This window comes from Salmo trutta, chromosome 4, assembly GCF_901001165.1.
Source record: "Salmo trutta chromosome 4, fSalTru1.1, whole genome shotgun sequence".
NCBI classification, from domain to species: domain Eukaryota; kingdom Metazoa; phylum Chordata; class Actinopteri; order Salmoniformes; family Salmonidae; genus Salmo; species Salmo trutta.
Genome location: NC_042960.1, coordinates 62,186,216 through 62,213,441, shown reverse-complemented (window position 1 = coordinate 62,213,441; position 27,226 = coordinate 62,186,216). Strand labels below are relative to the sequence as shown.

Here is a 27,226-nt window from a genome sequence, read left to right as displayed (position 1 = left end):
CCCTGAGGGATGGTTGAGCTAAGGTAGGCTAATGCGATTAGCATGAGGTTGTAAGTAACAAGAACATTTCCCAAGACATAGACATCTGATATTTGCAGAAAGCTTAAATTCTTGTTATTCTAACTGCACTGTCCAATTAACAGTAGCTATTACAGTGAAATAATACCATGCTATTGTTTGAGGAGAGTGAACAGTTTTGAACATGAAAAGTTATTAATAAACAAATTTGCCACATTTGGGCAGTCTTGATACAACATTTTGAACAGAAATGCAATGGTTCCTTGGATCAGTCTAAAACTTTGCACATACACTGCTGCCGTCTAGTGGCCAACATCTATAATGCACATGGGCGGAATAATACAATATGGCCTTTCTCTTGCATTTCAAAGAAGGTACTTTGTATTATCTTTTACCAGATCTAATGTGTTATATTCCCCCACATTCCTTTAACATTTCCACAAATTTCAAAGTGTTTCCTTTCAAATGGTACCAAGAATATGCATATCCTTGCTTCAGTGCCTGAGCTACAGGCAGTTAGATTGGGTATGTCATTTTAGGCGAAAAATTTTAAAAAGGGGCCAATCCTTAAGCAAATTGTTTAGTCCTGAACGTATTTAGGCTTACCATAACAAAAGGGTTGATTAATTATTGACAAGACATTTCAGCTTTTCTGAAATGTAATCTCTTTTAAATGCAGGCTGTAACACAACAAAATGTGGAAAAAGTCAAGGGGTGTGAATACTTTCTGAAGGCTGTATGCCAAATGGCACCCTATTCCCTGTATAGTACACTACTTTGATGAGGGGGGAATACGGCTCTGGTCAAAAGTAGCGCACTAGATAGGGAATAGGGTGCCATTTGGGATGTAACCTTGGACTGGAGGCAGAGCTAGCCTTGGCTAAACTAGCTGTGGATATATGAGAGGTTGCTGGACAACACAACACACCGGGGTATCCTGGAATGACATTGACCTCATCCCGTCAGTAGATGATGCCTGGCTATTCTTTAAAAGTGCCTTCCTCACCATCTTAAATAAGCATGCCCCATTCCATTTTTTTAAAACTAGGAATAGATATAGTCCTTGGTTCACTCCAGACCTGTCTGCCCTTGACCAGCAAAAAAACATCCTGTGGCGTTCTGCATTAGCATCGAATAGCCCCCCGTGATATGCAACTTTTCAGGGAAGTTAGGAACAAATATACACAGGCAGTTAGGAAAGCTAAGGCTAGCTTTTTCAAACAGAAATTTGCATCCTGTAGAACTAACTCAAAGTTCTGGGACACTGTAAAGTCCATGGAGAATAAGAGCAGCTCCTCCGAGCTGCCCACTGCTCTGAGGCTAGGAAACACTGTTACCACCGTTAAATCCACTATAATTGAGAACTTCAATAAGCATTTCTTTACGGCTGGCCATGCTTTCCACCTGGCACCCTCCACAGCATCCCACCAAAGCCCCCAGCATTTCTCCTTCACCCAAGTCCAGATAGCTGATGTTCTCAAAGAGCTGCAAAATCTGGACCCCTACAAATCAGCCGGGCTAGACAATCTGGACCCTCTCTTTCTAAAATTATCTGCCGAAATTGTTGCAACCCCTATTACTAGCCTGTTCAACCTCTCTTTCGTATCGTCTGAGATTCCCAAAGATTGGAAAGCTGCCGCGGTCATCCCCCTCTTCAAAGGGGGTGACACTCTAGACCCAAACTGCTACAGACATATATCTATCCTACCCTGTCTTTCTAAGGTCTTCAAAAGCCAAGTCAACAAACAGATTACCGACCATTTCGAATCCCACCATACCTTCTCCGCTATGTAATCTGGTTTCAGAGCTGGTCATGGGTGCACCTCAGCCATGCTCAAGGTCCTGAACGACATCATAACCGCCATCGATAAGAGACATTACTGTGCAGCCATATTCATCAACCTGGCCAAGGCTTTCGACTCTGTCAATCAACACATTCTTACTGGCAGACTCGACAGCCTTGGTTTCTCAAATGATTGCCTCGCCTGGTTTACCAACTACTTCTCTGATAGAGTTCAGTGTGTCAAATCGGAGGGCCTGTTGTCCGGACCTCTGGCAGTCTTTATGGGGGTGCCACAGGGTTCAATTCTCGGGCCGACTCTCTTCTCTGTATGCATAAATGATATTGCTCTTGCTGCTTGTGATTCTCTGATCCACCTCTACGCAGATGACACCATTCTGTATACTTCTGGCCCCTCTTTGGACACTGTGTTAACTAACCTCCAGACGAGCTTCAATGCCATACAACTCTTCTTCCGTGGCCTCCAACTGCTCTTAAACACAAGTACAACTAAATGCATGCTATTCAATCGATCACTGCCCGCACCTGCTCGCCCGTCTAGCATCACTACTCTGGACGGCTCTGACTTAGAATATGTGGACAATTACAAATACCTAGGTGTCTGGTTAGACTGTAAACTCTCCTTCCAGACTCACATTAAGCATCTCCAATCCAAAATTAAATCTAGAATCGGCTTCCTATATCGCAACAAAGCATCCTTCACTCATGCTGCCAAACATACCCTCGTAAAACTGACCATCCTACCGATCCTCGACTTCGGTGATGTCATCTATAAAATAGCCTCCAACACTCTACTCAACAAACTGGATGTAGTCTATCACAGTGCCATCCGTTTTGTCACCAACGCTCCATACACTACCCACCATTGCGACCTGTACGCTCTCGTTGGTTGGCCCTCGCTTCATACTCGTCGCCAAACCCACTGGCTACAGGTTATCTACAAGTCTCTGCTAGGTAAAGCCCCGCCTTATCTCAGCTCACTGGTCACCATAGCAGCACCCACTCGTAGCACGCGCTCCAGCAGGTATATCTCACTGGTCACCCCCAAAGCCAATTCCTCCTTTGGTCATCTTTCCTTCCAGTTCTCTGCTGCCAATGACTGTAACGAACTGCAAAAATCTCTGAAGCTGGAGACCCATATCTCCCTCACTAGTTTTAAGCACCAGCTGTCAGAGCAGTTCACAGATCACTGCACTTGTACATAGCCCACCTGTAAACAGCCAATCTATCTACCTACCTCATGCCCATACTGTATTTATTTATTTATTTATTTATCTTGCTCCTTTGCACCCCAGTATCTCTACTTGCACATTCATCTTCTGCACATCTACCATTCCAGTGTTTAATTGCTATATTGTAATTACTTTGCCACCATGGCCTATTTATTGCCTTAACTCCCGTATCTTACCTCATTTGCACTCTCTATATATACTTTTTGTTTTCTTTTGTTCTACTGTATTATTGACTGTATGTTTTGTTTATTCCATGTGTAACTCTGTGTTGTTGTATGTGTCTAATTGCTTTGCTTTATCTTGGCCAGGTCGCAGTTGTAAATGAGAACTTGTTCTCAACTAGCCTACCTGGTTAAATAAAGGTGAAATAAAAAATAAAATAAAAATAAACAAGCAAAACCATGGCAAGGGCTAGTGCTAGTCTTACACCACTAGTGGTGCACTACTGTATTTAACCTACTCTGTAATTCATGATCTTCTGTGTGTTTTGACGGTTAAGATAAACTATTTCTCCACAACTCCATGTTAAAATGAATAAATCCTTTAGCCTCTAGCCGAAGACTATCTGTTGTGAATCTGTTGTGTTCCATGTCAACAGTCTTTCAAACCATTTGTTGGGAGATGCCGTGTAAAAGTTCTGTCCAAACAGCGGTGAACATTGCCAATGAGAGCCCATACTACCACTGCATGTGAATTTTAACAAAGCATGAGAGAGCTGTCTTGCTATATCGCTACATCTGAGAGATGCATGTGTCAACCCCCATAACTCTGCATATCATCAGCTAAAGGCTGCAACGAACCCCCTTTCTCATGTCTGAAACTGACAGGCTTTGAAGGGACTTGAACCCGCATTGCGTGAAAGAATTTAGTTATTTTATAGAACAACTTTCTTCTACATATTTCTTTACTGAAATATAGTTTATTCAAATAATTTATTGTGATCAGGCTAACCCAAGACAAACTAGGACTCGTTCCTGTGTTACTAAAATAATGTATTGTAGTATAAGGAGTGATTATACTTTTAATCAGTAGCCGAGCTGCTACAGAGCCACACTGGGGACAGAAACGTTTTTAATTCACTACAGTAAGTCAGACTAGGCAGGGTATAAGGGTAGATTAGAAAGATCAAGTGCTTGCCAGGCGCCAGTGCTACTCTGGGCACATTAGATGGCTGACTAAATTGGCACGGGGGCACTGTGCCGATGCCAGGGCCGCTGGAGGCTGTGGCTATACTATTCGTAGTAATCAGCAACGACACAGATGAGAGTTTAATGACAGTTCAAACTTTATCAGACTTGGGCCCTGGTCAAAAATAGTGCACTATATAGGAAATAGGGTACCATTTGAGATGCAACTCATTGACATGTGTTCACCTGGTGACAGTGTCCTCACGCAAAATGCTGAGTCATACGGGCAGGCTAGAAGAATGCAGATCCATGTGGATTGAAGTGCTATGTAAACTCTCTTGACTGGAACTTGATGTATACAGTAGGTTTGTCAGTTTCTTTTCAAGTAAGTATATTTCTTTCCTCTGTGAGCAGTTTCAAGTAATTTTTTTTTCTTTCTTCCTTTCCCATCCTTCACCTACATGAAGAACCACTCCACTTTTACATAAGTTCCATGCATTCTTCTCCCATTCAGCGTGGGACATTTCTACATTCCAAACCCTCTTTCCCACCTGTTGTTCAACAATTTAGTTTTTGTCAATGTTAAGATCAATTTGATAGTTATGGGTCTTTTATGCTTTTTATAATGCTGGCATTTCAACATAAATAAAGACTTGGACATATTTATGCTAGGTATATCGTTCATATCGAGTTCTGTGGATAAAAATAATTAACTTACAAAAAAACATAAACCAACTGTACAAATCGGGTAAACGGACACAGTTTCCTTAGTCCAACACAGGCTAATAGAGCTTTTACAGCTGAAGTGGCTAGTCTGTGAAAACCACTGCCTCCTCTAGAAGGGAAGGCCATTTCCATTCATTAGAACTGTCACAGGCACTTAAGGCACTCTGAGATGCTGATGGCTAACAGTGAGCTGAGAGGGGGGTAGAAGCTGACGGCTAACAGTGAGCTGAGAGGGGGTAGAAGCTGACGGCTAACAGTGAGCTGAGAGGGGGGTAGAAGCTGACGGCTAACAGTGAGCTGAGAGGGGGTAGAAGCTGACGGCTAACAGTGAGCTGAGAGGGGGGTAGAAGCTGACGGCTAACAGTGAGCTGAGAGGGGGTAGAAGCTGACGGCTAACAGTGAGCTGAGAGGGGGTAGAAGCTGACGGCTAACAGTGAGCTGAGAGGGGGTAGAAGCTGATGGCTAACAGTGAGCTGAGAGGGGGTAGAAGCTGACGGCTAACAGTGAGCTGAGAGGGGGTAGAAGCTGATGGCTAACAGTGAGCTGAGAGGGGGTAGAAGCTGATGGCTAACAGTGAGCTGAGAGGGGGTAGAAGCTGATGGCTAACAGTGAGCTGAGAGGGGGTAGAAGCTGATGGCTAACAGTGAGCTGAGAGGGGGGTAGAAGCTGATGGCTAACAGTGAACTGAGCTATAGAGACCACACTTTAACCCCTGGCTACGGATTGCACTGGGGTCAGGTCAGTTAAGCCAAGTGAGAGCTAATAGGGTTTATTCCATTTGATCATAGCAAATCTCACCTCAGGAAGTCAACCTTGATGAGCCTTTTTAACAGGAAGAGGAGGCTATAAAGAGAATAGGGTGCCATTTGGGATGCAAGCGGAGATGGACAGGGCAGGCTTGGAGGGAGGAGGGTGGATTTTATTGTCAAAGACATAATTGACTATTTCTAACATCACCAAGAACACAGACACTAATGTTTTTGAAAGTGGTGGGCCGCTCACCCACAACTTAAAGTCCACAGTTCTCATACAACACACCTCATGTCTTGTACCCACTGTGACCCTCTAACTCTAATACACCTCATGTCCTGTATCCACAGTGACCCTCTAACTCTAATACACCTCATGTCCTGTACCCACAGCAACAGTCCTGTACCCACAGTGACCCTCTAACTACAACACACCTCATGTCCTGTACCCACAGTGAGCCTCTAACTACAACACACCTCATGTCATGTACCCACAGTGAGCATCTAACTACAACACACCTCATGTCCTGTACCCACAGTGACCCTCTAACTACAACACACCTCATGTCCTGTACCCACAGTGACCCTCTAACTACAACACACCTCATGTCCTGTACCCACAGTGACCCTCTAACTACAACACAGCTCATGTCCTGTACCCACAGTGACCTGCTAACTACAACACACCTCATGTCCTGTACCCACAGTGACCCTCTAACTACAACACACCTCATGTCCTGTACCCACAGTGACCCTCTAACTACAACACACCTCATGTCCTGTACCCACAGTGACCCTCTAACTACAACACACCTCATGTCCTGTACCCACAGTGACCCTCTAACTACAACACACCTCATGTCCTGTACCCACAGTGACCTGCTAACTACAACACACCTCATGTCCTGTACCCACAGTGACCCTCTAACTACAACACACCTCATGTCCTGTACCCACAGTGACCTGCTAACTACAACACACCTCATGTCCTGTACCCACAGTGACCCTCTAACTACAACACACCTCATGTCCTGTACCCACAGTGACCCTCTAACTACAACACACCTCATGTCCTGTACCCACAGTGACCTGCTAACTCTATGGGGTGGCAGGTAGCCTAGCGGTTAGTGCGTTGGGCCAGTTACCGAAATGATGTTAGTTTGAATCCCCGAGATGACTAGGTGAAAAATCTGTCAATCTGCTCCTAAGCAAGGCACTTAACCCTAATTGGTCCAGGGCCGCTGCCAATAATGGCCCAGACCCTACTCTCTGAGGAAGTGGGATATGCAAAAAACACATTTCCATTTCACAGCAGACACTTGTACAGGTTACATAAACCTAAGCACCCCCTTTTTGACCTCTAACACGCAGCAGTGAGCTGACAAACAGCAGCTCACTAGACACACCACTAACCCACTCTAAGCAGTCTGTAAAAGCAGTGCACGCCACAAAACCATAAAGTAATAGACAGTTCAGTGGTGCTAAACGTTGTTTCATTGGTTCAGCACTAGGGGAGAGTGGGGTAAGTTCAGCCTTTTTTTACATTCAGCATCACTCCGTCAAGGGAAATATAGTATTCTTTCTAACAAAGATATCTACATATATTTCAGGATGTTGTGTATCCCTGGAAATAATCTGAATATATAGCTTGTCCAATTTATGGGGTAAGTTGAGCCGCGGGAAAGGGTAAATTAAGCCGCCTACAAATGTCTGTACTGAATTAAATATTACCACTAACTTTTTAAAACCATGTCTATCTTTATTTCCCAAACACAATTCAGCACAATCATAATCGCTTGCTTGTCTTTTAATCATTTTAAGCATCTTTTAACACAGGCTTAAGACCTAACAAACACCTTGTACTTTTTTAAACACTTTTAACATAGGCCCTGATGTTACCTCATATTCCAGTGATAATGCCTGGGAAGAAAACACTTCAATTTGCTCAACTTGCCATTGGCTCAACTTACCCCATGGTCATTAGCCTAGTTTACCCCAAACAAAAAAATGATGGGCTAAAAATATCCCAATTTGGGTTATTCGTTCACCAAGTGCTGGTTAAATAGTGGGTTATTTTGACCTAGCCAGTTGGGTTGCATGAATTACCCAAAATGCTGTTTTGTTGGGATTACCCAAACATGGGTTAATTTAACACTCAGTTGGGTATTTCTTTACTCTCATAATGGGTTGACCTAGCAGCTGGGTCTTTTTGAACATAATCCTAAAGTTATAGATCTTATTGGCCACCCGTGAGAGTAAATGTCATTCATGTTCTTCATGTCAAGTTTACATACTGCAAATTCAAATTTCAGTATTTCTTTTACACATTCTTCTACAATATTAAGATTATTTATTGCATATTATAATAAGGTATACCATGTTATTGCCTAATAATGTATACCACCTTATTGTATCCCAACAATGTGATTAGCATAGGCTTTTAGAAAACTCATACACTTCTGTAAGCGTCATCAAAGTTACAAAAATGTAATGTTCAACTTTAATACGTGATAACTATGCAACAAAACAAATGAACATGAATGGCATTTACTCTCATAGGTGGCTAAAAATAATCTGGAAGACACACCCCTACAAAACTACACCTCCAGTCTTCTGATCTGACCTGCTGGGTCATATCTCAATAACCCAGCACCAAAAACCCAACACCCAGCATCCATAACCCAACTGTTTTTAAAGAAAACAACCCAGCTAAGTGACCCAACGCCTGCAACCCAGTAATTGAGTCAACCAAACAGCCCCACATTTTTTTTTGTGCAAGGCAAACATTTTGACCTTGTTAGCCCACACAGCTACAAGTATGCACTTTCACGCTAGGTTTAGAACCTCATATTGAAGCTTATAGAGATCCTAATGGATGTATAAAATCTTTAAATTAGATACAAGCATCATGAAACCTCTAACACAAAATATTAATTTGACTTGGTGAAAATACGTTTTTTGGATCTAACTTGCTTACCACTTTTTTCCATGTAGTTTCTTCCTTCACATACTCCATGAAAAAATGACCTCTCCTAAATATTTGGTCAAAAAATTACTTTTGTATATGGTTTCCAAGAAACAAGGGTGGCTCAACTTACCCCACTCTCCCCTACCAGATCTGCCTTTTTACAATGATGCCTTTGCACACCCAGCTATAAAGACTCCCTTGTTCTCTGTCTTTCGAAACATGTATGAATAAGGCAATGTCCATAGCAAAATGTATGAATCTAAACAATATAAAAGCAAAATAGAACCATAGCTACAAAAGTATTGTCCTTAATATTTTTTAATGAATAATCGCAGAACAGGTCAAGGGGAATGGGTCAGAATTGAGAAAACGCTCTGAGTGGGAGAAGAATGACAAAAACGTAGGTGGCCTAAAAAGTGAACCCTTCAAAAAAGAAAAAGGAAGATAAAAGAAGAAAAAATGGTACAATAGTTTTAGAGATGGGTTTCTGTAAAGAGACGTAACAGCACCTCAATCTGGATCTACAGTATACGTTTATGGCTGCATTTGCATTTGTGGAGCGATATTCGCAGAGCCAATCAATGCATTAATGTAGAAGTCTCTCAGCCTTAGTGATTTATTTATTGATCTCCTGCTATCTTAAGCCAAACACATCACATAAAATGAACCCATCTGCTAATCTCACTGGGCAGGGTCAAATGCCAAAAACATAAATGAAACACATCAACAATATTTAATATACAATGAATAAAGGGCTGAAATTCTAAAGGTTAGAATGAAGTGCAATAAGGATTCATCGCTGTAACTGTAATTAATTTAATCATGATCGTAGACTTCACATAGGGAGCTAAAACCGAGAGATGTTACTTATAGCAAATGGATGGATAAATAGATGGAAGGATGAATAGATGGATGGTTAAAATAGATGGATGAATCCTAATCTACACTGCAGTGTTTGGGTTATCGTTTCGTCTAATTCATGCCATGGTTAAGTGCTCCCAGTACGATCAATGCGACTGGTGGGTCCTTGGGGACTCCTGGTGGGTCCTTGGGGAGTGAATTGTTTTATTTTTTTTTGTCAACAATGTACCGTTACTGTACATTTCTCCACTGCCATTAAAGAATGTATAGGAACAAAACAGAGGGTAATTTGGGAAGCTAGAGTAGATTAGTGTTTTGATGATATGAATTAATATAATTTTACACCTACGAATTCTGTTAACTACTATTTCTATTATAAAAACATATATATATTTAACCTTATTTAAGCAGGTATTCACATTGAGGTCAGAAGACCTCTTCCCAAGGGAGATCTGGCCAAGAGGGGCAGCTCAGTGAAATGTATCCCCTATATGGAAGTTAAAAACTTAAGACACACAAATTGACCAAAAACAGATGGGGGAACGCTGACACTGCTTCAAGACACTCTCAGATCTGTGTGCTTTGTCTCCCTGCCTTAGCATCGATGTACATCACTTCTGTTAGACAGGCAGATGACACACACACACACACACACACACACACACACACACACACAGAGAGAGAGAGAGAGAGAGAGAAAGTGGCTCACTCACAGTAAACCAAAGACTATCTACAGTAAAGTAGATGCTGTGATGAAGCGGTGATGCCTTTAGCTATTTGGCTCTAGAGATCACTACTCTACACTGCACCATATCAGTAACAAAGTGAAGCATTAGGACGATAGATCAGTGGGGCCTCTGATATCATGACAATTACCATGTGTAGCATAGCAGTACAGAGAGATGTAAGATCTCCATAGCTGTGGGGTATAGGAGCATGCAGGAGCATGTAGTGGGAGTCAACCACTGGCCTGATGTGAGGAGACAGATCTTAGGGGGAGAAAAGGGAAACTAGCGATTTCACTTCTCACAGATCTGTGATCTATGGGTGGGGGATTTGACACTTGTAATTGAATGGTTCAAAGTTCCTCTGAAGAGGATATAGACACAAAGGAAAAGCTAAACATACTGTATGTACGCAGTACGCACACATACAGGAGAGCTCACACACACACAGTCTTGTTTAACTAACCTTGTGGGGACCCACAATTGATTCCCATTCAAAATCCTGTTTTCCTTAACCCCTAACCCTAAACCTAACTCTTACCCTAACCCCTAACCCTAACCTTTAACCCCTAACCCTAAACCTAACTCTTACCCTAACCCCTAACCCTAACCTTTAACCCCTAACCCTAAACCTAACTCTTACCCTAACCCCTAACCCTAACCTTTAACCCCTAACCCTAAACCTAACTCTTACCCTAACCCCTAACCCTAAACTTTAACCCCTAACCCTAAACCTAACTCTTACCCTAACCCTAACCCTAACCTTTAACCCCTAACCCTAAACCTAACTCTTACCCTAACCCCTAACCCTAACCTTTAACCCCTAACCCTAAACCTAACTCTTACCCTAACCCCTAACCCTAACCTTTAACCCCTAACCCTAAACCTAACTCTTACCCTAACCCCTAACCCTAACCTTTAACCCCTAAACCTAACATTCTAACCCTAACACAATAGCTTTTTTCCTTTTGGGGACCGACAAAATGTCCCCAGTTGGTCAAAATGTTGTTTGTTTACTATTCTGGTGGGGACTTCTGGTCTTCAAGTATAGTTAAACATGTCCATGTACAGAAGAGCACACACACGTACAGAGGGGGTATATGCCGTCTCCTACCGTCCTGCTCTGTCTTTGTCAGCTCCACCAGTTTCTTTTGTTTCAGTGTGTCCACCACGTCGGCCAGGCTTCCTTTGCGGCGCTCAAGTGTTCCGAAGGTCGATCCGCCTAGCTGCTCGCCCCGCTCCCGGGAACACTCCTCAGGCTTTGGTGGAGAGGTAGAGTTATTCCGGTAGGAGTACAAGGAACAGCCCTTGCTGCTACCATTGTCCTATAGGAACAAATACAACATGGGGTGGCAGGTAGCCTAGTGGTTAGAGCATTGGACTTGTAACTGAAAGGTTACAAGATCAAATCCCCGAGCTGACAAGGTAAAAATCTGTAGTTCTGCCCCTGAACAAGGCAGTTAAACCACTGTTCCTAGGCTGTCATTGAAAATAAGAACTTGTTCTTAACTGACTTACCTACTTAAATAAAGATAAAATGGGGGTTTGGAATTACTATGACTTCTTATTTTTCCTTTAGTGGCTTATGGCCATTACCTCAACTAAATATTAATGACCATTATTTCAACTAATAACTAACTCACCATCAAGTAAAGTGTAACTTAAACTACAATCACTATTTATATAATTGCTTTTTAAATTTGACTTTTCACCACCTCTATATTGACTAATGTTTGTGGTTGTTGCTGCTGTGGGTGTTGTTAAAATCATCTAATGTTTGTGGTTGTTGCTGCTGTGGGTGTTGTTAAAATCATCTAATGTTTGTGGTTGTTGCTGCTGTGGGTGTTGTTAAAATCATCTAATGTTTGTGGTTGTTGCTGCTGTGGGTGTTGTTAAAATCATCTGATGTTTGTGGTTGTTGCTGCTGTGGGTGTTGTTAAAATCATCTAATGTTTGTGGTTGTTGCTGCTGTGGGTGTTGTTAAAATCATCTAATGTTTGTGGTTGTTGCTGCTGTGGGTGTTGTTAAAATCATCTAATGTTTGTGGTTGTTGCTGCTGTGGGTGTTGTTAAAATCATCTAATGTTTGTGGTTGTTGCTGCTGTGGGTGTTGTTAAAATGATCTAATGTTTGTGGTTGTTGCTGCTGTGGGTGTTGTTAAAATCATCTAATGTTTGTGGTTGTTGCTGCTGTGGGTGTTGTTAAAATCATCTAATGTTTGTGGTTGTTGCTGCTGTGGGTGTTGTTAAAATCATCTAATGTTTGTGGTTGTTGCTGCTGTGGGTGTTGTTAAAATCATCTAATGTTTGTGGTTGTTGCTGCTGTGGGTGTTGTTAAAATCATCTAATGTTTGTGGTTGTTGCTGCTGTGGGTGTTGTAAAAATCATCTAATGTTTGTGGTTGTTGCTGCTGTGGGTGTTGTTCAAATCATCTAATGTTTGTGGTTGTTGCTGCTGTGGGTGTTGTTCAAATCATCTAATGTTTGTGGGTGTTGTTGGTAAACTCATCTTCTTACAGCAGAATCTAGACTCCTGTATTGGCAGCCAGCGTATGACACCTTGGCACGGCAGTGGGGAAAGGCCAAGTTGATATCTACATCCCAAATGGCTGCCTTTTCCCTATGTAGTGTACTACCCACAGGGCCTTCAGTCAAAACTAGTGCACTATATAGGGAATAAGGTGCAATTTGGGACAAAGGCCATAACTCATGGGTTTCGCAACAAAGGCAGTCCCCTTTTGGGCCTGTGCCAAGAACACAGTTACAGATATCCACTCCCTCCATCTTGTGATTGACGAATTAAACTCAACGCAGAAGAATGCCACAGGTCATAGCCTGTGGGGCAAGGGTAAGAGGTACACACCTGTCATGCAAGGAGATAGCAGTGGTTTTCAGGTTAAAAACAGCCAACTCTGACTATACAGCAAAGCAAAATCCCACAGGACTGACTATGGCCATTTTTTGTGTGGAAATTACAAACTTTAGAAGCCTTTTTAAACCACAAATACACTACAAGTTTTACATTTTCCTGCAACAGGGTGATCCAGTTAAGATCCTACATCTGTACACTTATGACATTATAGGTCAAAGGGCATTCATGGGGCCAGTAATACTGTAGCACAGCGATAGAATGCGTCCCAAATGGCACGCTACTCCATATAATCCACTACTTTTGACCAGAGCCCTATGGGTCGTGGTAAACAATAGTGCACTATATAGGGATAGGGTGCCATTTGGGACATAACCATACTGTTTTTAATAGTGAACCGACATTGTCCCTCAGCACACGCTCTAGCACAGGTGGCCTGACGAGAGGTTTATTTCTGAATGTTGTCTCCTCCTCTTACAGAGTGGGGGGATCTCCAAGAACATTAGATGGCTTATGTTACAAACACAAGGGGCTTTGGCTAACAGAGACATCTAAAGATGTCCTTGAAACTGTTCCAAGAGGCATTTGTCTTAAAGAGGAAGATTCCTCTATAATGGGGATCAGTGACAGTGTCAATCTGATAAAGAGTGTGTGTGTGTGTATGTCTCACCGTCTGAGTAGAGCCTATACTCTTCCACGCCGACTCAGGCTGGCTGTCTCTGATTGGCTGGTGCTCTTCTGGGAGGGGTTTGCTGTGCAGAGTGGGCGAGGCCGGCTGGTCCTGGCTTTCTCTGTCCTCATTGGCCCAGCCCACATCGTCCTGACCCATCGCTTCCTCTTCCTCCGTCGCTGGGGGAAACGGAGGTGTGGCTTGTTTGGAAGACATAATTCTATAAAAAAAACAATGAAAAAATATATGACTTTCTTCCACGTTCATTCATATCTGTATCTTGTTATGCACCTGTTGGGGGAAAAACCACAAAACACCCCTTAACACTGAATATTCAGGATTAGAGTGGGTGTTGGGATGATACTGTAGAATGCTCTCACACTTGAAGGGAAAGACAAGAAAATACCTTTCCTCTACATTACAATCACACTGATGAACAGAAGTCAACCACAGGAAGACTTCCTTGTTTTTCTTTTCCTCCCCTTGTATTGTTTTATTTGTTAAGCACTTTGAAATGCCTCCCCTGTAAGAAATGTGCTCTATAAATAAAGTTTGCTTTGATTAAGCTTATGTTGCCGATGGCAGATGGAATGTTATCAGTGTTATGACTCCATCACCTACTGATTCCTAGAAGTTCGAGTATTGAGGTCAATCATTAGGAAGACAATCAAGCTTACACTGCATATCTTCTCCAGCGCCTGTCTTTCATTTATTATTTTGTATTTTTGTATTTTACCCCCTTTATCTCCCCAATTTCGCGATATCCAATTGCGATCTTGTCTCATCGCTGCAACTCCCCAACGGGCTCGGGAGAAGCGAAGGTCGAATCATGCGTCCTCCAAAAAGATGACCAGCCAAACGGCGCTTCTTAACACCTAATCCAGAAGCCAGCTTGACCAATGTGTCAGAGGAAACATCGCCCAACTGACAACTGAGGTCAGCCTGCAGGCGCCCGGTCCGCCACAAGGAGTCGCTAGAGCACGATGAGCCAAGTAAAACCACCCCGGCCAAACCATCCCCTAACCCAGACGACGCTGGGCCAATTGTGTGCCGCCCTATGGGACAGAGTTTTCTCTCTCTTCTTCTCCAGTGTTACCCTATCTCCAAAGGCCATTTTGAACATGATACATTCCCCACCATCCCCACCCACCAGCACGCACACACACACAGTAATATACCCATTTGTGGTAGGATAATCTATTAGACAGTGTACAGATGCAGGATCTTAATATAGAATAGAACATGGAACCGACAGAGATGGTCGCTTCGCGTTCTTAGGAAACTATGCAGTATTATGTTTTTTATGTATTATTTCTTACGTACTTACCTCAGGAAATCTTAAGTCTTATTACATACAGCCGGGAAGAACTATTGGATATGAGAGCAACGTCGACTTACCAACATTATGACCAGGAATACGACTTTCCTGAAGCGGATCCTCTGTTTGGACCACCACCCAGGACAATGGATCGGATCGCAGTAGGCGACCCAAAACAACAGCGCCACAGAAGGGGCAGACGGAGCAGTCTTCTGGTCAGGCTCCATAGACGGGCACATCGCTCATCGCTCCCGAGTATACTTCTCGCCAATGTCCAGTCTCTTGACAACAAGGTAGACGAAATTCGAGCAAGGGTTGCCTTCCAGGGAGACATCAGAGATTGTAACATTCTCTGTTTCACGGAAACATGGCTCACTCGGGATACGTTATCAGAGTCGGTACAGCCACCCGGTTTCTTCACGCATCGCGCCGACAGAAACAAACATCTCTCTGGTAAGAAGAAGGGTGGGGGTGTATGCCTTATGATTAACGAGTCGTGGTGTGATCATAACAACATACAGGAACTCAAGTCCTTTAGTTCACCTGACCTTGAATTCCTTACAATCAAATACCAACCGCATTATCTACCAAGAGAATTCTCTTCGATTATAATCACAGCCTGGTATATCCCCCCCAAGCAGACACATCGACGGCCCTGAAAGAACTTCATTGGACTCTATGTAAACTGGAAACCACATATCCTGAGGCTGCATTTATTGTAGCTGGGGATTTTAACAAAGCTAATCTGAAAACAAGGCTCCCTAAATTTTATCAGCATATTGAATGCGTGACCCAGGCTGGCAGCATTCTGGATGATTGCTACTCTAACTTCCGCGACGCATACAAAGCCCTCCCCCGCCCTCCTTTTGGCAAATCTGACCCCGACTCCATTTTGTTGCTCCCAGCCTATAGACAGAAACTAAAACAGGAAATGCCCATGCTCAGGTCTGTTCAACGCTGGTCTGACCAATCTGATTCCACGCTCAAGATTGCTTCGATCACGTGGACTGGGATATGTTCTGGATAGCCTCAGACAACAACATTGAAGTATACACTGATTCGGTGTGTGAGTTTATTAGCAAGTGAATCAGTGATGTTGTACCCACAGTGACTATTAAAATCTTCCCCAACCAGAAACCGTGGATTGACGGCAGCATTCGCGCAAAGCTGAAAGCATGAACCACTGCTTTTTATCATGGCAAGGCAACCGGAAACATGACCGAATACAAACAGTGTAGCTATTTCCTCCGCAAGGCAATCAAACAAGCTACGCGTCTGTATAGAGTCAAAGTAGAGTCGCAATTCAACGGCTCAGACACGAGACATAAGTGACAGGGTCTGCAGTCAATCACGGATTACAAAAAGAAAACCAGCCCCATCGCGGACACCGACTTCTTCCTCCCAGACAAACTAAACAACTTCTTTGCTCGCTTTGAGGACAATACAGTGCCACTGACACAGCCCGCTACCAAAACCTGTGGGCTCTCCTTCACCACAGCCAATGTGAGTAAAACATTTAAACGTGTTAACCCTCGCAAGGCTGCCGGCCCAGACGGCATCCCTAGCCGCATCCTCAGAGCATGCCCAGACCAGCTGGCTGGTGTGTTCATGGACATATTCAATCAATCCCTATCCCAGTCTGCTGTTCCCACATGCTTCAAGAGGGCCACCATTGTTCCTGTTCCCACGAAAGCTAAGGTAACTGAGCTAAACGACTATCGCCCCATAGCACTCACTTCCATCATCATGAAGTGCTTTGAGAGACTAGTCAAGGATCATATCACCTCCACCCTACCTGACACCCTAGATCCACTCCAATTTTCTTACCGCCCCAATAGGTCCACAGACAATGCAATTGCAATCACACTGCACACTGCCCTAACCCATCTGGACAAGAGGAATACCTATGTAAGAATGCTGTTCAACGATTACAGCTCAGCATTTAATACCTCAGTACCCTCCAAATTCGTCATTAAGCTCGAGACCCTGGGTCTCAACCCCACCCTGTGAAACTGGGTCCTGGACTTTCTTACGGGCCGCCCCATGTGGTGAGGGTAGGAAACAACATCTCCACCCCGCTGATCCTCAACACTGGGACCCCACAAGGGTGCGTTCTCAGCCCTCTCAGGTACTCCCTGTTCACCCACGACTGCGTGGCCATGCACGCCTCCAACACAATCATCAATTTTGCAGACGACACTACAGTGGTAGGCTTGATTACCAACAACGACGAGACGGCTTACAGGGAGGAGGTGAGGGCCCTCTGAGTGTGGTGTCAGGAAAATAACCTCACACTCAACGTCAACAAAACAAAGGAGATGATCGTGGACTTCAGGAAACAGCAGAAGGAGCACCCCCCTATCCACATCGGCAGGACAATAGTGGAGAAGATGGAAAGTTTTAAGTTCCTCGGCATACACATCACGGACAAACTCAAATGGTCCACCCACACAGACAGCGTGGTGACGAAGGCGCAACAGCGCCTCTTCAACCTCAGGAGGCTGAAGAAATTTGGCTTGTCACTGAAAACACTTACAAACTTTTACAGATGCACAATTGAGAGCATCCTATCAGGCTGTATCACTGCCTGGTACAGCAACTGCTCCACCCACAACCGTAAGGTTCTCCAGAGGATAGTGAGGTCTGCACAACGCATCACTGGGGGCAAACTACCTGCCCTCCAGGACACCTACACCACCCGATGTCACAGGAAGGCCAAAAAGAATATCAAGGACAACAACCACCTGAGCCACTGCCTGTTCACCCCGCTATCATCCAGAAGGCGAGGTCAGTACAGGTGCATCAAAACAGCTTCTATCTCAAGGCCATCAGACTATTAAACAGCCATCACTAACATTGAGTGGCTGCTGCCAACATACTGACTCAAATCTCTAGCCACTTTAATAATTAAGAATTGGATGTAATAAATGTATCACTAGTCACTTTAAACAATGCCACTTTATATAATGTTTACATACCCTACATTACTGATCTCATATGTATATACTGTACTTTATACCATCTACTACATCTTGCCTATACCGCACGGCCATCGCTCATCCATATATTTATATGTACATATTCTTATTCATTCCTTTACACTTGTGTGTATAAGTTAGTTGTTGTGAAATTGTTAGATTACTTGTTAGATATTATTGCACGTTCGGAACTAGGAGCACAAGCATTTCGCTACACTCGCATTAATATCTGCTAACCATGTGTATGTAACCAATAACATTTGATTTGATTTGAATATGACCAGTATTGTCGTAGAAAAATAATCCTGCAGCAACAGGATTTTAACACTTAGTCCATAATCTTGCCTGATCGGTGGTTAGGCTATTAGCTGGGCAAAAGTAGACTACATGAAAAATGCAATACTGTTAATATGATGTGTTTGTGCACGTTTTCAGAATTTATGTAAATCACAAAGCTCAAAAGAAAACGAGAATGTGTTCTCAGTCAATTTACCTGGTAAAATAAGAAAATAAAATGTTTAAATTAATCTGCAGTGCAGGAAAAGTCTCAGCAACAAAAGAGCGATCAAATTAAGATCCAACATCTGTATCACTTGTCGATCACTCATCACCTTGCAGCAGTGAAAACACAGTAGGCTTGATTCAAGTGGGTTTCTGTGTAAACCTGTATTTCCTAAAGCAAAGCCTCAGACCTGCAGCAGTGAAAATACAGTAGGCTTGATTCAAGTAACCCTGTACTTCCTCCACCTGACCTTACCACGTCAATAAATAATCTGCTGCAATTAATTTACACACAAAACCCCTCAAATCTCCATATTGTTTAGTGTTCCTTGCCAAAACAAAAGCTGCATGCCGATTCTCCACTTCTCCCAAAGAGTACACTTGCAAACTTCCTGTCATGAATTTGACAATGGTATGATGGTTACACCGATCCTATGATATTAAATTAATGACAGAGTGTGTGCAAGTGCACGCTTGGGGAGAAGTGTGGAGAATCAGAACTCAAATGGGATCAAAAGGTGGGAACATGAGAGTTTTGTTTTACACCAAAGAGAACCAACCTCAGTTTCTAAAAAGTAAAACAGATCGCCACTTCAGTATTAGCCCCATTAATCACGCAGGATGGTTTATCTCTGAAGTATTCCATCTCCTGGGCCCCCTAATACCTAAATCTATCCCTTACTCAACTATCTAAGAGAGAGAGAGAGAGGGAAGTTGAGAAAGAAAGCTAAAGAGAGAATGTGATCAAATGGGAAGGAAAGGGAGTGAAAGAAACGAGTTAGAGAAAGAGAGAAAAAGAGAAAGAGAAAAAGAGAAGGGGGTTCCTTGAGAGTGACTCCCACAGTAGCAGGTGTCCACAGTGATTTGATAGGAGCATATACAGTGGATCAGAGGTGGGGGGTCTGTGACTCTGTCAACTGGAGAACATTATACATCATAAGTGCTGAAAGGAAACCTGGGGAGCGGGGACAGGGTTAGCACTAGCAGTGTGTGTGTACTTGTGTTTGTGCACGTGTGTGTGTATGTATGTGTGTGAACGTGTGTGTGTGTGTGTGTGTGTGCTTACATGCGTGTTTGTGTGTGTGTACGTGTATGCTTACATATGTGTGTGTGTTCAAAGGGTGTGGAATGATTGTGTGATTGTGGGCAAAGCCAAACTTAGACAGAAGAAGTCCATTGCATAGATGACATCTGACACCAGTCCTGACCCTACCGTGACACTGACGATAGCATCATTGGTTAATTACACCACCAAATACCTCTACAGTATTCATCTAAATTGCTGTCATGCTTACTTCCAACTTAAAGGAAAATTCCACCCAAAAACAATATTTTGGTTTTTGTTTCATTCGTCCATTGTCAATAAAGTCCCACATTTTTTTGCATGTCAGTAATCAAGTTTTCAAAATATAAAACTTTCAAAATACAGAACTACAGCTGGTATGATGCATTTTGCATCATAGGATGTAAAACGCGGCATCATATGATGCAAAATGCATCATACGGCTGTATTTCTGTATTATGAAAGTTATATATCTTGAAAATTTGATTGGTAACATGGAAAATATTTCGTGACTATATCAACAATGGACTTATGAAGCAAATATCAAAAGTTAGTTTTTGGGTGGAGTTGTCCTTTAAAATGGAAAATTCCTAATATCCAGCACCACCACAATGTCAACATATGTGACCCGATTCAGGAAACTAGGTGTACGTCGCAAGTCATGACTTCACAGGAGAGCTGTTTGAACATAAAAATAAAATTATTTTTTTCACAGAAATGCCTTTTTGAACATGTGAACATTCATGTGCCTTAATATCAAACTTGAATGCCATCTGTAAATACGAATAAAATTGTTAAATTACGAGCCTAGTTGGTTGTGCCACAGAAAAAGTAAAAACAACCTTCCCGCTAGCCATGATTGGCTGAGATAATGAGTGGGCTGGACATGCCGAGAGATGAGTTTGGATTGGTCTACCATATAGCACGCGTCTGTCTATTGGAGCTGGTCAGTATATTTAGGTAATCCTGTCGAAAGCTGCTTTTAAATATTTTTTATTGCATAGTAAAACTGCATAAACCTAATGTCAAGTTAAAGTGTACTGTTAGCTAGCTAATGTTATGTGTGTGCTCTTCACTTTCTGGAGGACCAAGTTTTGAAATCAGTGGAATTTGAGTATGATAGCTATGGAGATGGAAAACACACGTCTGGAATACATCGTCAAACTAAGGCAACCATGCATGGCATCAGACAGGAGATGTGTCCAACCATGATGTATACTAGTAAGATTTTCAGATATTACACGTTTCTAATTTTGGCAGAAAGTGGTTTCATTTCAAGTGTACTGTTAGCTGGCTAACATTAGCTGGCTGGGTTGCTAGTTAATGTTAGCTGGCTGGGTCGCTAGCTAACGTTGTGTGTATGATCTTATTCTTCGTATCTCAGACACATTTGCCTGACTAGTTATAGCCATAGAACCTGGTGGTTAACTACCTGCAGATTCATGCAGGGTAGTAATGTCATGAGTTGTGATTATGGTCCATTGTTTAGCTAGCTAAACTCCACTCTAATTTTGACAAAGTATTTTCATTTCAAGTTAATGTGTACTATTAGTTAGCTAGCTAACATTAGCTGGCTGGCTCACTAACTAACGTTACACCATGCATTGGGATTAATTGCTCAACTAGCTAGCTATCTAGCTACATTTCTTAGCAAAAGACTCTCGTCTTAGTGTGCCAGAGCGCAGAATAACTGATGCATTTTTTAACCTCAACACCTGTTGAATCTGTCCGGTGTCAGTAAACATCGGCAACAAAGCGTAATTCAATTGTTGCCAGCAGCACCGTTACAGTCACCAACACTCTGGATAACATAAAAAAAAGCCTAACCAGCTCTGCTAGGGGGAGTAAAATGATCAGAGTGGGGTGTTCTCTCATTATGTGTCTGGAAGTAGCTAGCCAATGTTAGCCAGTTAGCTTGGGTGCTTGATTGTAGTTGTGAGGTCAGAGGTTTCAGAACAACCCTACTTATTGGCCAGAGCGTCCAGTGTGCACTCTGAATGCGAAACCACAGATAGAGCAACAGGGTGAGTAATATTCAGCTGTTCTCTCTCTCTCTTAGATGTCTGGAAGTAGCTGCCAAGTTTTTTTATTTATTTTATTTTTTACCTTTATTTAACTAGGCAAGTCAGTTAAGAACAAATTCTTATTTACAATGACGGCCTACAAAACCTGGACGACGCTGGGCCAATTGTGCGCTGCCCTATTGGACTCCCAATCACGGCTGGATAATGCCATCATCAAATGCATCAGAAACACTTATCTCTTTGACTACAAAACATAGAAACCCGCCATTTTCACATATGTGACTCACCACCTGGATTGAGTCTTATGTAGCAACATTTCAATTTCTGTTTTTACATTTGATAAAAGTAGAGACTCAGAGCTACAAAATGGTATATCATACACTGCATTTGAGGAAACAATGGGAAAGTAATTCTGCTTTGAAAGTTGATCAACTTGTAAACTCACTTTTGAGAAAACCGTTTTTGAATGTTTTGGTACCTACTGGAGAGCTCTTCTTTGTCTATACCCATTCAGCATTGTTCACACCCTCTTAAGCTTTAGCCCCACCAATCTCTTTAAGGGTTGATCTGTGTGTTCTGAGCTAACGGCAGTGTAGACTAGTGGTTAGAGTGTTCGACTAGCAACCGCAAGGTTGCAAGTTCAAATCTCCAAGCTGACAAGGTAAAAATCTGTCGTTCTGCCCCTGAACAAGGCAGTTAATCCACTGTTCCCTGGTAGGCCGTCATTGAAAATAAGAATTTGTTCTTAACTTACTTGCCTAGTTAAATAAAGGTTAAAATAAATACATGTAATCCGGAGGCACTGATGACGTCCTCTGGTGTGTATCATAAGATTTTTTTTTAAATATATGAGCAGGCAAAGGTTAAGTAATTGATACGGAATGAATCCAGGCCCATAGACTAGCACATATACTGTACAGAAAGAAAAACAAAAAACAGAAGTATGTGCCAACTCCCAATGCGATTCCATACAAAATCACAATCCTTCATGCAAGGAGCCAGATAGTCTGGCCCACCAGTCAGAGTTAGCTATATGAACTTTCATGCCCCCTGCTTAGCAGAATAGAGATGGCAGAAAGCCAGACAGACAGACAGACAGACAGACAGACGGACAGTCATACTAGAAGAGTTCACATACAGACCCATAAGGCTACTGACTACAGACAAAAATCATAACTTGCTGCGACGTTTCGTCAGCTAACACACAGAGCGAATCGATAAGCGTGTTGCGAAACTAAGCCTTCCTCGACCCAACAGTCCCAATCTCACCACCACACCCCCCAGGAGAAAAACGAAGAAGGGGGGAAGCAGAAGGGTGGAGGAGAAAGAAGGGGGGCTATATTTAGCTGACAATATTGCTGCCTGTTTATGGGGGCTTAAGAGCTTCTTAGAAATGAGATCTCATATGGCCCAGAATGCCTGGACCTTATAAATCGCGGCCACTGATAAAGTTTCATCACGCAACAGACCCCGAGCTGTTTGTTAGCGTTAGCGAGACCATCAGGCCGCATGATCATTAGCCAGACCCCATCACAGAAAATTGACATTTTCATTGGCAATATCTGCCCCAGTATAATTGAGTGAGACAATAGTGGCAAAAAATAATACAATATCAGGAATGCATTGCTGTTTAGTCTTCAAATGGACACTAAGGTCATCTAGCTATAACAATTGCAGATAATATGTGATGAAAGATGAACAGGAAATCAACACAGTATCTACATCTGAAGTAAACTCCCATCTACACACACCTCTACTCCACTTAGCTTGGTGAAACGGCTGTTGATATACATCTGATGAGACACACAGATAGAAAGATACGGAGAAACACCCAGAGACGTCAGCCATTACTTCACTGTAAACAAAATATTACTACAGTTTGCCTGGAGGAAGCCTCAGGAGAGGAAAGTAGAAATTGAGTGATTATAGTCGAGGCGGTGGCGGACATATTCCCTGAAGTAGAAATCATTCCCGCCGGGAGCCCAACTAAATAATGAGCCTTGCTTCCTGGAGGGACTGATGAGACCATGATTAGACAGTGGTCCAAACAAAACACTCTATTCATCTTTTTCACATGATTACCGACTAGGCCAACCTTGGCCAACATTCCCGAACGACCACCGCACCTTTCCAGTTGATACACTATTAGAGTATTGGAACAAATCGCTTCCTTTTAAGTCTAGGAAGTTTCTTGGAAAGTCGAGCCAATGTATCAAATGCATTGTATCTTCATGACACGAGATGACAAGATTGATAAGGAAACCAGAACATTGTGAGACAGAGTCAAATGTTAAGAAAAATGACTACTGATATTCCACGAAAACAAGGAGCTGCCACAAAACAATCTAATTTCATTGCTGGATAAAAAAAACAGCTGCATGTAGTCAAAGTTTAAGCATTTTCTTTCCACAATGAGGCCATGGGGGCAGCTCTACATTATGGATGCTTCTGGTTAATGTAGTTTTTTACAACTCCTGCCATAGAAAATGTCTAAATGTCTATATCAATGGATGTTGTTTGCTGTAGAAGGACAGGGGAGCATTTTAACTCCCCACAAAAAGTCCAGGGTAATTTATAATCCCTTTGTGAGGGAAAAAAACGAAAGAAAAAGAGGGTCGGAATTTGGCAAGAGTTCATCATTCACTACTTCTCCTCTCCTGGAACCTGGAAACCTGGCTATTCTGGAGAAACAATTGGCCATTGTGGAGCATGGAGACTGAGGGACCTGTCTGTGACAGAAGAGAGGGAGAGCGAAGGCCCCTCTTAGGAAAACACAAAGCGCCATTCAGCCGCCGGAGTCCCCTCTGCCACTTGTGGAGCGACGAGGATGGCAACAAAGGACTCTGATTCACCCAATTGGGTGTAAAATCTTCAGCAATTCCCGTTGAAGTGAGCTGAGTAAGTGGGAAATGCCAGAAAGAGAGGGAGCTAGAGAGAGAAAGGAGAGGATAAAAAAGAGATCTTCTTGGTCTCCTGGACAATCCCAATAAGCATGAGGTGAGTTAGGAGAATGAGGAAAAGGAGGCCAGTACAGTGAGTTAGGAGAATGAGGATAAGGAGGCCAGTACAGTGAGTTAGGAGAATGAGGAAAAAGAGGCCAGTACAGTGAGTTAGGAGAATGAGGAAAAAGAGGCCAGTACAGTGAGTTAGGAGAATGAGGATAAGGAGGCCAGTACAGTGAGTTAGGAGAATGAGGAAAAGGAGGCCAGTACAGTGAGTTAGGAGAATGAGGAAAAGGAGGCCAGTACAGTGAGTTAGGAGAATGAGGATAAGGAGGCCAGTACAGTGAGTTAGGAGAATGAGGATAAGGAGGCCAGTACAGTGAGTTAGGAGAATGAGGAAAAGGAGGCCAGTACAGTGAGTTAGGAGAATGAGGAAAAGGAGGCCAGTACAGTGAGTTAGGAGAATGAGGAAAAGGAGACCAGTACAGTGAGTTAGGAGAATGAGGAAAAGGAGGCCAGTTCAGTGAGTTAGGAGATTGAGGAAAAGGAGGCCAGTACAGTGAGTTAGGAGAATGAGGATAAGGAGGCCAGTACAGTGAGTTAGGAGGATGAGGATAAGGAGGCCAGTACAGTGAGTTAGGAGAATGAGGATAAGGAGGCCAGTACAGTGAGTTAGGAGAATGAGGATAAGGAGGCCAGTACAGTGAGTTAGGAGGATGAGGATAAGGAGGCCAGTACAGTGAGTTAGGAGAATGAGGAAAAAGAGGCCAGTACAGTGAGTTAGGAGAATGAGGATAAGGAGGCCAGTACAGTGAGTTAGGAGAATGAGGAAAAGGAGGCCAGTACAGTGAGTTAGGAGAATGAGGATAAGGAGGCCAGTACAGTGAGTTAGGAGAATGAGGATAAGGAGGCCAGTACAGTGAGTTAGGAGAATGAGGATAAGGAGGCCAGTACAGTGAGTTAGGAGAATGAGGAAAAGGAGGCCAGTACAGTGAGTTAGGAGAATGAGGAAAAGGAGACCAGTACAGTGAGTTAGGAGAATGAGGAAAAGGAGGCCAGTTCAGTGAGTTAGGAGATTGAGGAAAAGGAGGCCAGTACAGTGAGTTAGGAGCATGAGGATAAGGAGGCCAGTACAGTGAGTTAGGAGAATGAGGAAAAGGAGGCCAGTACAGTGAGTTAGGAGATTGAGGAAAAGGAGGCCAGTACAGTGAGTTAGGAGAATGAGGATAAGGAGGCCAGTACAGTGAGTTAGGAGAATGAGGATAAGGAGGCCAGTACAGTGAGTTAGGAGGATGAGGATAAGGAGGCCAGTACAGTGAGTTAGGAGGATGAGGAAAAGGAGGCCAGTACAGTGAGTTAGGAGGATGAGTATAAGGAGGCCAGTACAGTGAGTTAGGAGAATGAGGAAAAAGAGGCCAGTACAGTGAGTTAGGAGAATGAGGATAAGGAGGCCAGTACAGTGAGTTAGGAGAATGAGGAAAAGGAGGCCAGTACAGTGAGTTAGGAGAATGAGGATAAGGAGGCCAGTACAGTGAGTTAGGAGAATGAGGATAAGGAGGCCAGTACAGTGAGTTAGGAGAATGAGGATAAGGAGGCCAGTACAGTGAGTTAGGAGAATGAGGAAAAGGAGGCCAGTACAGTGAGTTAGGAGAATGAGGAAAAGGAGACCAGTACAGTGAGTTAGGAGAATGAGGAAAAGGAGGCCAGTTCAGTGAGTTAGGAGATTGAGGAAAAGGAGGCCAGTACAGTGAGTTAGGAGCATGAGGATAAGGAGGCCAGTACAGTGAGTTAGGAGAATGAGGAAAAGGAGGCCAGTACAGTGAGTTAGGAGATTGAGGAAAAGGAGGCCAGTACAGTGAGTTAGGAGATTGAGGAAAAGGAGGCCAGTACAGTGAGTTAGGAGAATGAGGAAAAGGAGGCCAGTACAGTGAGTTAGGAGAATGAGGAAAAGGAGGCCAGTACAGTGAGTTAGGAGAATGAGGAAAAGGAGGCCAGTACAGTGAGTTAGGAGAATGAGGATAAGGAGGCCAGTACAGTGAGTTAGGAGAATGAGGAAAAGGAGGCCAGTACAGTGAGTTAGGAGATTGAGGAAAAGGAGGCCAGTACAGTGAGTTAGGAGAATGAGGAAAAGGAGGCCAGTACAGTGAGTTAGGAGAATGAGGAAAAGGAGGCCAGTACAGTGAGTTAGGAGAATGAGGAAAAGGAGGCCAGTACAGTACCAACTTGGTCCCACAGGCTGAACTCTACAGACCATCCCAACACAGGAGGTTGGTGGCACCTTCATTGGGGAGAACGGGCTCGTGGTAATGGCTGGAGCGGAATCAGTAGAATGGTATGAAATACATCTAACACATGGTTTCCATGTGTTAGATGCCATTCCAATCGCTCTGTTCCAGCCATTATTATGAGCCGTCCTCCTCTCAGCAGCCTCCACTGAATCCCAAACAGAATAGGTTCTCTTCCTATTACCGTGTCCAACAGAGAGTCCATCCATAAATGCCATCCTATTCCCTATATAGTGCACTACTTTTCCCCAACTATAGTGCACTATAAAGGGAATAGGGTGCCATTTGGGATGCATAGATCTATACGTTTTTCATTGGTCAGTCTGGGCCCTCGTTAAATGGTCATTGATCGGCCTAAACAGAGGTTACTGT

General features: G+C 43.2%; 1 protein-coding gene across 1 annotated transcript in view; it reads right to left on the bottom strand.

The window, feature by feature from the left end:
- Positions 1-11,256: 11,256 nt before the first annotated feature.
- Positions 11,257-27,226, bottom strand: part of LOC115192801 (transcription factor SOX-6) — a gene marked incomplete at its 3' end in the record, with an annotated part of 80,492 nt that continues 64,522 nt past the window's right edge. The window contains exons 3-4 of the mRNA XM_029751663.1: positions 13,744-13,963; positions 11,257-11,532 (exon numbers count right to left, since the gene is read on the bottom strand). Coding sequence (XP_029607523.1) covers positions 11,257-11,532; positions 13,744-13,959 — 492 coding nt within the window. The remainder of the gene's footprint in view (positions 11,533-13,743; positions 13,964-27,226) is intronic.